The sequence below is a fragment of the Halyomorpha halys genome, unplaced genomic scaffold (assembly GCF_000696795.3).
Source record: "Halyomorpha halys isolate HHAL.00 unplaced genomic scaffold, Hhal_1.1 Scaffold1657.1, whole genome shotgun sequence".
NCBI lineage: Eukaryota > Metazoa > Arthropoda > Insecta > Hemiptera > Pentatomidae > Halyomorpha > Halyomorpha halys.
Window position 1 is genome coordinate 168,630 of NW_027115182.1, and position 13,518 is coordinate 182,147.

A 13,518-nucleotide genomic window follows, 5' to 3' on the forward strand; every position below is an offset into this window, starting at 1 on the left:
CTAGATTTTATTTCCTCATCAATTTTGTTTTCTCTAGTTACCATAGAACATAAATATTTAAACCTATCTACCTGTTCGAACATATTTCCTCCTATATCTAAATCACTGTAATTGTTCGCGTTTCTAATGCTAACCATGTATTTTGATTAATCCGTATTTATTTCAAGATCTAGTTCCTTACTGGAGTTTATTAACGTGGTTGTATTATTGTAGTTGTTTTTAGTTCTATAGTTGAAGTGTCCTCATCCAATAATACTAAATCATCAGCATACCCAAGCACCAGTATTTTACCACCCAAAGTTAAACCCTTTCGTTATTCATAACACTTTTACTGACGTATTCTAATGCTAGATTAAATAAGATAAGTAATAAAGAATCACCTTGTTTTAAACCCGAATGATTACTGATTCGTACCTTATTCAACTTTTTGGTCATGCACATCCGAACGAGATTTACTAACTTCATTGGTATTCCCTGTTCAATCAGGATATAATACAGCTTCTGGTGGTCAACAGAATAGTAAGCCTTTTTGAAATCTACATAAAGCTGATGAACTACCCCGTTGAATTCCAAATTTTTTTCTGCAAGATTTGTCGTAATGAAAAAAATTGATCAATAGTTCAATGATTTCGTCCAAAACCACATTGGTGGTCTCATAATTTCTTCAGCGTATTCCGTGATTCGACTTGTTAAGATTAGTGTAAATATTTTATAACATACAGGAAAAAGTGAGATTCCTCAATAGTTATAACAATCCGTCGTCAGCCCCTTTCTGTGAACTCAGGCATCTTCTCAATTTCCCAGATCTTTTTAACCGAAAGTTGTATTTTAAAAACTCCAATTTCACCACATGCCTTGATTAGTTCACTAAGAATATTTTCAGTTCTTGCTGATTTATAATGTTTTAATTTTGCAATGGCCATTTCCATGGGCGTAGGCAGAGGGAGAGGTTTTTCGGACCCATGGAAAAAAATAAAAATAAAAAGGTGAAATTATTTGATAGATGATTTATTTCTTGAAACATGCTTTAATGAGTAAGTTAACATTGTTGCATGCACATCTTCATGGATCTCAAAATCACAACAACACCTTTCAAAGGGTAAGATAGATACAGGTTGAATCTTCGGTAAAAAATGTAACATTCAATGAACACAATTATTCATCATACCCTTATCTCTAAAAATAATTGGATAAATGAATAAAATAGAACCTTTTTTAGATTCCATTCTTCCCATTATAACTTACAGTTTGCCACTTTAATAATCTCAGAATGTTTGTTGAAAAAACATTAAAGAAGGCAACCATTAAATAATATTTATATAATATATACGTATGTGTGTGTGTGATGGGCTGAGGTCTGCTCCCCTCTAGGTGAAATGCTGCCTGTGCCCATGGCCATTTCGACTTCCTCCTGACTCGGTTTCTGTATCCACGGTTCAGCACTCTGGTATTCAGTCAGAGGAGATAGTCAATTATTTCCCGTTTCAGAATACTTTCAAAGTGTTTTTTAGATGTATCGAATATATCAACCAGATTAGCTAATATATTATTATTTTTATCTCTTATTTCCGTCACAAGAAAGGGGAATTTATAGGATTTTACTGATATTATTTACTTTGGAGTTAAACCAAAGCTCAAAAATAATAAGAATAAATATAGAACTATTATTTTTACTGATTAACTTCACTAATCACCGAGGAGTAGAAATAAAAAAAAAAAAATAATAGCTAAATAGTAGTATATATTTGTTTTGTTCACATTTATAAAGGTATAGTAATCTGATAATTACAATAACAATAGGTAAACTATCTTACTTTTACAACTTATAATTTATGCTATGCACATACATACTTTGTATGCAGTAAAATATATATCTGTAAAAAATGTTTATAAACAACAATTTAAAGAACTCGTGTCTCTCACAAGTTTTCCCTCTTTTTTTATGATTTATTTTTACAATTTTTTTTTACAAATGTCAAAAATTTTTCTCTTTATATCAATGATTCATTTATTAAAATACATCCACATTTCGTTTATAAATTTTGGTTAAAAAATTATTATTTTGCACTTTTTTTTTGGTTGTTATAAGTCTGAATTTAACTATATATAAATGAAACAATTTTAAAACCCTAAATTTGGCATTTTGTACATTGGCAATATATTTTAGAATATAATTAATAGTTTGCAACATGATTGTTCAATATATAAAACGGTTTTTATTTTTAACATTTATATTATTTAAAAAAATTATACAATAAAAAAGATTGTGCAACATAATTTCATATTGTATATTAAAATTACAAAACTATATATACATTATTAAAAAAGATATGTAATTTTTTTAAAAAAACTTTCTTTAGTTTTAATAATTATAAATTCTAAGAAGGTTTGGCAGTGTAACATGACGTAAATACTAAATATTTATATTTAAACTGCCTTTTATCAAAAACCCTTAGCATTGTAAAATCAGACTTACAACTTTTAATAAGAAGTATTATAAAACAACAGAAATATAAAAAAACAAATATTTTATAAATGTTTATACATACATACATATATATATTTATTTAATAAACATTACAAGAAATAATTTATATGCTCTGTTATATACAATATAATTTTATGAAGAAACATTAGTGAGATTTAGTCAATTACATAATTACTTTGTTATTTCATAATATAATTCTTTTTCTTGAATACGGAGATGAAGAGCTTGGGGTAAATTGTTCCTATGAGGCCTATACAGCTATAGAATAGTCAGACTGTTGTCCATGCGGACTAGGGCGAGACCAGAGACTTGACCTGATCCCAAGTTTGAGCTTCTTTACAGTGTCTATATCACACTCAGCTTCGCTTAACTCAGTGCTGCGTTCAGGTGTCGACCTGAACGCTGTCTCTGCTATTGACAGCGACTGCCGCATCGGCTTGCTCCCCGGTGCTAACCACCTATACAATGTTAATTATAGATCAAAATATACGTTTATAAAACTTTTACTACTTGTCTCTGATGTTTCTTCTAATTTTTTTTTATAAATATGAAATTTTAATAATCGAATTCTTCATGATTATCTCAGATATTAACAAAACATGGATAAACCAACTTTATATAAACTCAAAAATGAATAGGGATAGGTTCTAAAATTCTATAGATTAATCCCAAAAATAATCTTAGAGAAGAAGATAACAAAAAAGAAAGAAAGTAATAAATTTAATTTTTAGGAAAAATGTAATTTTTTTTTAATATTGGATTAAATACCCTCTATGCTTCATAGTAGCATTGCAACTATTTTCATTTATGAAGTTATTGCTAGTTTTCATAGGAATTTTAAGCTTAGTTAAACCAACTTACAGTTCTCAGAGCAAGGAGTGTCGTTCATTTTGTGCAAAGAGCCTTCTTTGAAGAACATCTAACATAGATTAAATTCAATTGGGTATCCTGAGAAATATGGAGGCATAGGAACATTTCTAGATTAACCATTGTGCCAAAAATGGTTCTTCCTCAATTAACAACAATGCATTATTGTTCAGGAATACAAAATATTGGCCAAGTAAGTCTATGGTGGATGCTAAGCACTCACTGATAATTTTCTCACTGTGACCTTTCCGGATTCCATTGATAATATAAAGAGTTGTATGGCCACTCATGTAAATTCTAGTCCATCTCTGTCAAGAGCTGTCAATCAAGCAGTCTGTTGAGAATCGTGCATTGACCACTCTTCCAGTAAAATATTGACATTAGGAATCATTTTTAAACCAGTGTGGAATTATCTATAAACATTACTGCTGAGCAATTTGTCAAAGTTCGAGAAACTACATGTAGCAAAATGCCCATTATTTCTGCTACATTAGTTTGAAGACAATAATGGAAGCTCAAACTAACAAGTACTTATATTTTATAATAAGAGCCTTTGCATTCTTAAAAAGAAACTGATTGAAAACCAACATAAATTTAAAATCAAACCGGGGAATATGAAAAAAAATTTAAATTATTTATACATTTTTGACCATGGCCATTGTTTATTTTGAATTGTTTAAATTAAAAAACTTTTTGTCTATTCAATAAATAGTAATAATAGTTATAGAAATAATTATATTTTAATTAATATATTTAAAGAATATATTTTTTCTCATACATCCCTATTTATTTTTGAGTTCTTAATCAATGTAAGAACATTCATTAAGCAGTATCATATGAAAAAATAATAATTGTCAAATGATGTGAACAAAATAGATGTTTCATTATGTAAGATAATCATTGAGTCACATTTCTGCTATATTAATAGACTTTGAAAAAACAGCATTGAATCAGTATGAGATAAAGGGCAAATCAAATGAAAGCTTATTTTCAGGTGAACATATAATACCTTGTTCTACCTCCACGGCGTGGAAGTGATTTTGCTTCAGACATTGGAGAAATATCTGAAGAGGTACTGGAATGAGCTTGGTAAATATATGCTGGAAAATAGTTTCACAGTCAGTATCATGAATTACAATTGTAAAATAATGTAAAATGGATAACAGGTTTGCTCAAACCTTGCTTTGCTTTTGCTGCATCCAGTTGATTGGAAGATTCAGTCCTACTTGATGTGATTTGATCTGGATCTGAATCTGATTCATCAGATTCAGCATCTGTTTTTCTACTCCTTCTTCTTCTTCTTCCCTTTGAAGACTAAAACATTAATTTATTTTAAATATTTATATTTACATTTATTAATTTATTTCTATTAGTCTTTTTTATTAATTATGTTTCTGAAACCATTTCATAAATTTTAAAATAATATACTATCAAGGGTGCCATTGCTGTTTTCAAGGAATAATGTAGCACACTCTAACTAGAAATGTCGCTGTGATTTATTTTGTTGTTGATTATCAAATAAATCTTCATAGTTTTACTCCGGTTTCAATAGATAAATTTATAACCCACATATCTCTCCTGATGAAATCTAGGTGTATTTCATAAAGGTATTTATAGTTGCACTGTGATATTCCTCTAAAGAGCAACCAAGAACCAACCATTTGAAAACTATCATTCTCTTCTTAAATGCCTCTTTGACAAAGTTCCTCCATTTTATAGTATCTTCTTTAAGATACTATAAAATAATCTATAAACTCAAGTTAAAGATTAAAGGCCAGGCTTCCCTCATCCTCTTTGCTAACCTTACTGAACTTGTTTTCCACGATACTATTCAAGACTGATTTATAGTCTTGGTTTGCTCAAATCATGTATTTCTTTACTCACTTCTTATTTTACTCTTTTTTTTTTAACAGAGATTCATCGGGTGTGTTAGATCTTTGCTATTGTGTGCAGAAGTCAAACATCATTCAGCAGGTTCCCTTCAGTTGGTTCATTCACAATTTAGTAAATTCACTTCAGTCAGAATAGGAAGAGAATGGATTACTTGGTATACTACTTTTTTTGTAACCTTTGAGAGGTATATGCTGTTCATCGTTCCCCAACTTATTCATTTGAATAATCTTGTGGCCGCTTGAATACTTTTCTAACCTCCATATGTAAAAAAGCCATCTTTGTATTATAGTTAATTCTGTATTTACTATCATAAGGGGTTTTATAAAGTTTGAGAACTTACACTCTGAGACTCGATTTTCATCCTCTGTAGAATCAATGACTTCATTTATCATTAAAAGTCTATCTCATCTAGTAACTTGGCTTAAAAAAAATTTGTTTTTCTATTTATAAATTTTTAAGATTATTTTATAATAGAGCTTGACATGTATTGAAATCAATCAAAGTAATCACTAAAATGTATTAAATTAAAACAAAATAATTCATTTTCTAGTATAGCAGTTGCTTAGAATGAAAATCTTACATGTATTTGGAGTTGTGGTCTCATTGGTGGTGCTGAGGTGCAACCCTCAGCAATGGCCTGTTCATGGTACATAAAACTGTGAAGCAAGGTGTTGCTTGGCTCAGATAATTGAAAAGTTGCATATGGAGATATGTCCTCTGATGTTTCTGCAATCCCAAACCCTTTCTGAATAACTTTAACAGAACCATGTTTTTTAAAAATGAATCAAGTCTTAATTTAATAATGTAAAATTAAAAATACTGTAAGATGAATTACCTTTTTTATTTAAGAGTACTGATTAAGAAAAAAATACAAGAATAGTCATTTCACTTTTCAAAGAAAGTAGTAATAAATTTAATAGCACTAAAAATGTTTCTAATTATGTGAAGTGATGGAAATTCATGTAAAAACAGTAAATAAAAATGCTAATACAGTTGACTCTGCTAGTTGGGGACATCAACAATTTTGTCCCAAAAAAAGAGTTCCTGAATCAATTTTTAAAATAAACCTTTCCTTATTCAGCAATCTGATTAGGAAATTTTTATTTTGATAATTAATATAGTAGATCCATATCTATTATAAATTATATAACTAAGAATATGAAGAGAAAACATAAATAAGTCGAAAAGTAAATAAAGTTCCCAAAATATTTCCGTATTGGCCCCATTAGTAGTTTTAAACACAATACAGTGTTATATAGATTAGGTATTTTCCCTTTTAAATCCCAAAAATTAACAAGTAATCAAAAACAATAATTTTTATTAAATCTTTCTATAGATTAGATATCAGTTGTCGAGTCAGTTAATACTTAAATCAGTTAAACAAATTGTATGAGTGGTTTATGTAAAATTAATGTAAAAATTAACATCCGAGTTGTCTTGAAATTTATTCAATTTCTAGGTATTATTCTAAACAATAACTATGGTTAGTTTCTGGGCTATTAGGTCACATGTTATAGTAAGAAAGTGCTTACCTTCTATAGATTCCAATTGTTTTGAACCCATTTTGTGTATCATCTTCAGTGTTACAGCTAGAACAGAAGGAAAGGGAGAAAAGAAAAAAAAAACGTTTTAACTTAAAATTTATAGTAAGCACATCCCTGGCTATAAGAAATGGTCCAAATGCCCAGAAACACACCTAAATCAGCATTAATAAAGAACTCAAATATCTTTTAACAGTTAATTAATATTTCAACGATAAGCTCTTACTGGAGAGAAGTGGACAAAGTTCAAAAATAAACAATACAAAGGTTGTTAAATGCAATAGGATTTGAGTGTAAAATGTGATTCTAGGAGATTTCAAATATGTGTTCTACTCTAATCTAAGATTATTACAGGGTGATATATTCTTTTCAAAAATTAGACTAAGATGATTTTCCTATGACATCCTTTTACTCTGTACTTATGCATCAATAAATAGTATTTAAAATACAAAATATGTTTTAATTTAATATAAAATATTCACGAAAGAGCGCTAAATAGGGAAAGCTTGTTGAGGTTGACTGGACCCACCTTGGTTAGTAGTGCAATTAGATTGCTTGACAGATGTTTTGTGAATCAGGGTGATTAAAATAAATAATAAAGTGATTTCTAATTAGTTCTTACCAGGAATCTTGTCTGTACTTGATTGTAAGCCAACTTTGTGAATAGTAGCATAATATCTTTCTCTTTGGGCTTCAGCATTTTGCTGATTATCCAATGCTTCCTTCATATTTCTAGCTTGTCCTGAAATAAATTATACTTGCATTGATTCACCCATATTTATTCTAGTTTAATAAGTATTATTGTAAATCATACTTGTCCTTTGGCAGAACACAATAGTTGTTGCAGTCGCTATCAAGGATATAATTGCTACAATAAGAGGTAAAATAATCCGTGGGTCAGTATAAAATGCTCGTACAAAATGTCCTCTTCTTACTAATTCTGGAGGTGGAACCTCTAATCAAAAAAATATAAATTTTATTATTTATTCTAGAAATGTGGGATAGGTTAATTCTCTGCCATCATTCATATAGACACATAATACAAATATATAAAAATGCTCATTAATAATTGAATTGTTAAGCTACTCTAACTCTGATCTAGAGTGGTTGAAGACAGTTAATCAGTGCTCAACAAACTCTCATGTTACAATAAAGTTAGTATTAAATGGGTTCAGGGTCACTGTTGCATTCATGGTAATGAGAATGCTGACAGGAATGGTTCTGTGATCACTTATATTACCCTGAAATCCATGTGTGGAATAAGCCTTAATTACACAAAAAGTAAAATAAAAGCAGCTTATGGCTTAAAAGTTAAACTTTATTTGCTAGACAAAAGACAGCTACATTGTATGCTGTTCCTGGATGGGACCTGTGGTGACCGAAGTGAAATATTGCTTCAGCTGAAAAGGAGCACACAAGGAAAATCCCAGGGATCTAAACTGTCCACTGTAGACTTCATGAACACATGTTCAAGCTTAAGCTTACGGGATCATCTCTGTGCAGATTCTGTGATGCTGAGGGTGAAATTGCATACAATACTGGTGTGACTGATTTGTAGGCATGAGGTTTGCACTGTTTGGCTGATTGCATTATGGATTCTAAAGAGAAAATTGATCAAACTTTTAAGTACTATTAGATCAATAGAATCTACTAATCTCAAACATTAAATAGCACTTTATATTGTTGATGGTGCATAATAGGTCTTATAGGCTGCAGTGCTGTTATTGGCCTAATTTGATGTGAACCATTTGCAAACCTTTACTACTAGACCTTCCATATCATCAACGAATCCAATCTTATTAGTTTACTCCCTCTTCCCATACATGAAACCTGGTGAACTGCAGTAGTTTACTTCATTTCACCTGCTGCTGTAAGATCGAACTTTCAGCTAAGTTTCAAGTTTATTTTCTAAGCATGAGGGCCAGTATAGTTGTACCTTCCTAAGGCCAGCTCTGTATGAACTACTTACTCTATCCTCTGTCTTTATATGGACATAAGAATATTGAGGATGATTAAAGGTAGTCAAAATTAATGAAACTAAGCCTGGTTGGCAGATTTATCTTTTAAATAAGATATTTCTACATTCTTGTCTGTGTTTTGTTTTTTGATGGCTTTCATAAGAACACATCTGAACTGATTTTGATGAAACTTTTTTCATTTCATGAAAAAAAAAAAGTCTGCTTAGAATTCATGGGTAGGATACTTCTGATGGATGTGATCTGCTCAGGGTCAGAGAATTTAACAGTTTGTTTATCAATTTCCAATGGGAACAGGCCGATAACATCAGGAGACATTCTGGTAAAACTATAATTAAAACTTTGTTAAGACTATTTAAAGATTAACATGCTTATGGTATAATTGATGTATACTTTTTTAACACACTATTTTATTTTTAGTCTTCTACTTCCAAATATTATCTATAAAAAAATTACTTTTTACATATAATAGCCTCAGGAATTGATTTCTTAGTTATAGTTATACAATCAAATATTTATTATAAATGTAATTTTTCAAATATCTGGGTCAGGTAAAACAGTTTTAATTCATTACTCACCACCATCTTTGGTGAGTGTATAGAATTGAAACTCTCCAACTGAAGAACCCGCAACATTATAGGCTTCCACTTGAAGTATATACTCGGTTGATGAAAGGAGTCCAGAAACTGTGAACTTCTTCTGTGGCTGAACATTATTTGAAACTAAAACAATGACCAAAAGCAGTCATTATTTGAATAAAAGTTTATTGAAGGACAAAAAATTGTTTATAGCTATTCAAAATATTAATTACTTTTTGCACATCAGGTTAAATTTTTATTCTTGCAATATTATTTTACATTAATTAATGAATAATATGTTATTCAATTGAGGTTTTGGTAAATTTGTTACCATACAATATTGTTTTAACAGCTATTTTAATACTTAGTATACGTATCATCAATAAAAGCAAAATAAAACAATGGAAGTCTAACAAAAGAATGTATATTTACACAAGTATAAAAAAAGATCAAACTTTTTATAGCTGCTTAAGTTAAACACCAATTTTAAACTTATTCAACTACCAACACTACTATAAAATACTGCACCGACACTGCCCAGCAAATTTACATAATTTGGAAAGTGACTTATAATTTATAATGTAAGTGTTATGTAAGAAGTTATTATTCTGTGAATGACATTATACATTCTTTAACAAATAAACTGAAACCTTTTAAATATAATAAAATAATAATAATGAAAATATGTACCTAGTAACCATTCCTGTTCATTGATGGTTTTATATCTAACAACAAATGAAGTTATTGGGCAGCCGTTATCAGGCCAAACATGAAGTCTAAGCACTACAGATGTTGAATTAGGAGCTAGGAAGTGAGCAGGAGGTGGCACACCAGGATACTGTCCCTGTGTTCTCACTGATAATGGACGACTAGGCTGAGAGGTTCCAAGCTTGTTAAAGCAGTTTAGGTAAATTTGATAGGTGCTGCCACATGTAAGACCCTGTATACAATAAATAAAAACCATCATATACTTTTTCATTTCAAGGCCTTTACGCTGTGATACATTTTAGGGATAGTTTAGATATAGTTGAAATTCTGTAAGTAAACTTCCACAAATCTTGAAATATCCAATTTTTTTCATAAACCTTAAGACTATTACAAGAAAAATATTTTCTCATATAAAATAAAACTAATATCTATCATATTAACCGGTATTATGTGGAGAAAATGTTTGGGGAATGCGGTCAGCAAATAAAAAAAAAATTATTTGTGCTGATGTTTATTTGCTGACTCTACCCTCCTACCATCTTCTCCTCATATTAATCTACGGTTAACCATCAACAGTTTCACAAAAAGAGCAAGCAAATTTTATAAAATTGCGGACTAGTTATGGAATGCATGAAATTTTTCACCATTAATAAAAAGGAGAAAAAAAAAATAAAGGACTATGATGAAACTGCTAGAGAAAGTAGTGAAAACAATGGAGAAGGTCTTTATTTGACAGGCTGAAATAGTTTGCTTTCAAAAAAATTACAAAAAGCCTTGTAAGCTATTCTCACCCAAGGTGCCTACAATCATCGAATTAGGGATGGATACTACATTGTTGTTCCTGAGAAGAGTTTAAAAAATGAAAAATGATAGTCTGTATTTGAGAGAAAATTTTAAAATACACATTCTTAATTTTTGTGGTACACGTGTATATTAAATACACAAAGTAACTTTAATAAATGTAAATTTTGTAGATAAAAGACATAACTTAAAAACAAAAAACAAATTAATAGTGAATAAACATATCTCTGGCAGTTTGATGGTTTTCTTTGACATAAAAAAAGGTTTTTCAACCCTAAAATTATTACTGTGATTGTTTTCTATACGTACCAGACACATATGTATATTAATAATGAAAAATTCCAATTATGTGTTTAAATATTTATATGTATTTATATAAATTTTATACTCAATTTACTTATTAATTTCTAAAAAATAAATTATCATCAGTTATTTATAACCCCATAGAATATTATAAAAATTAATTATTTGTCTTCTTATTTAAGATCAATGAATATCTTTTATTTTTTCCATTTCTTTATTTCATTATCACGTAATATATAAATTATAATAATAAGATGAGTTACTATACTCTGATATAATAATTACTATAATGTTACTCTTTCATGATTAATAAAATTTGAATTGTCCTTTACATATTATATTCATGATAAGCATGTTACTATATCTCAAGTTTTTTTTTTTTATTATAATTCTAATATTTTATTTAAATTTATAAGGAAAGTGGCAGTCAAAAGTTTAAGACCATCAGTTTTGTTGTGTAAAAGCTGAGCTGATACTTACACATTTCCAATATAGTCTATATATTTTGGTTGTATCAGTATTTCCTGTGTTTATATACTTAGCAATAATATATTAAGTTCTTACTCCATTCTGTAAAGTACTGTCAATTATTTAGATCAAATTATAAAAAGTTAAACATAAACAAAATTTGTTGGTCCTTTTTAGCTATTGATATTAATATTAAGATAAAATAAGAAGATATATTATAAGGATGAGGACTTGGGTTAATTTTTTATTAAGTTAATAAAAAAATAATAGTTTAAAGTCCCTTAGACTCCACCTCACCAGGGGTGTCTGTAGATTCCTCCTCAACAGTTAAAGGTTAAGTTTTAATATATTCCTCTTAAATTACACTATTATATATTAATTTACATACTTTTATTCTACTGAAGTTTTATTTGAAAGTATTTTTTAGGTTCATTCCATTAATACATCCAATTTTTTCAAAAACTTTAGGTGGTCCAAAACGTTTGACTAAATTTATTGTATGTATTGATATGATTTATTTTTCCTACTTTAAGTTCATGACTAATTGTTCTTCTTGACAATTGTATCTCTTCAATATCACCATGGGCTTTTTTATAATATAAAGTGTATCCTAAAATTGGGGCTCCTCCATTTTCTCCTGGCTTCCAATGAAGTAATATACTGCTGCTCGTGGCACTGCTCACATACAATATTGGTGTTCCAGGAGCAACTAGAAACATGTTCACATTTGTAAATTTTATAAAAAAAAAAAAAAAAAATTATATTCTCCTTAATTTTGAAGAGTACATGGGAAGAATGATTTAAATCACAAAAATTCAAATAGAGAAAATTGAAGTTTTAATGACTATACAATTCCACAATTTCTTTCAAACCTTTAAAAAATATTGGTCATAACTCGTTCTTCATCACAAAAAAGTAACTAGTTAACTCAATTGGCGAAAAAAAAAATGCTTCTAGGTCAAAAGGTGAAAACAAAACTAACAATAAAAGATTACCTAAAATATAATGTAAGATTTCAAGAAACAGTATCGCCATTCCTTGCCACCAAAATTTCTTCTCATTTCTCACAGTCACCACTGATATTTCAATTTTCACAAAAAGTGAATTAAAATCATTCTTTCTATGAACTCATTGTATTAACAAATTATATTCAATGAAATTAGTATAGAAAAATAAAATTACCATTGAAAGTTAAATCATTATTTTGAAAAAGAGTTAGCAACATATTGATTTGTTGCTCACTGGAGTTCAAATGACAGAAAACTTACCTAACAAAAACAAAAAAAGGTTGTCTAGAAGATTCCTCATTATTTCAACTTTTTTTACATCTCCTTATTTTATTTTCTGAAAATTATGTTTTTTTCTGTTTTTTTTCTAGAGGTTCCTAAAGAGCAGGTCGCTTACCTATATTCCAAAGTTAATGATTTATGGTTTGGGAATAAAATCTAAAGGATGAGCTGTTGTTGAAATATAGGAGTATCCATGAAATTAATGTTTTGCAAGGATAAGTAAAAGTAGTGGATGAAATTTACTAAAATTCATACCAAGCCACATCTTCATTCGCACTTCGCCACATCTTCACCAATCGCACCCTCAACTTTTCTAAAATTTTGAGGCAAATCAGACATGCTATTCCCAAAATTTAAGCATGCTAAATTTCCTTGGGAAATACTTTTTTGCAAGCATTAACTAAAGTAGTGGTTGGAATTCGCTGAAATTTATACTAAATCATGTCTTCACTAAACCTTAAGCCTACTTAAACTTAAGGACAAATCTTTTTTTTTTTTTATCAAGATTTAAATTGATAGATTTATTTATTGATAGATATTACAATCTGCCACACAGTTGTGGGCAATAGGTAATATTGATAAATGATCTCATACATACTAAAATAA

The 13,518-nt window shown here is 29.2% G+C and overlaps 1 protein-coding gene across 6 annotated transcripts in view; it reads right to left on the reverse strand.

The window, feature by feature from the left end:
* Positions 1-2,300: 2,300 nt before the first annotated feature.
* The window catches only part of Dscam2 (Down syndrome cell adhesion molecule 2), a gene marked incomplete at its 5' end in the record, with an annotated part of 104,947 nt that continues 93,729 nt past the window's right edge, over positions 2,301-13,518 (reverse strand). Inside the window, 10 exon segments of one of the 6 annotated variants that reach the window (XM_014435712.2) lie at positions 2,301-2,946; positions 4,365-4,455; positions 4,534-4,669; positions 5,829-6,001; positions 6,781-6,837; positions 7,412-7,531; positions 7,604-7,744; positions 9,344-9,487; positions 10,034-10,283; positions 12,151-12,332. In XM_014435712.2, the coding sequence (XP_014291198.1) occupies positions 2,739-2,946; positions 4,365-4,455; positions 4,534-4,669; positions 5,829-6,001; positions 6,781-6,837; positions 7,412-7,531; positions 7,604-7,744; positions 9,344-9,487; positions 10,034-10,283; positions 12,151-12,332 (1,502 nt within the window). 6 annotated transcript variants of the gene reach the window in all.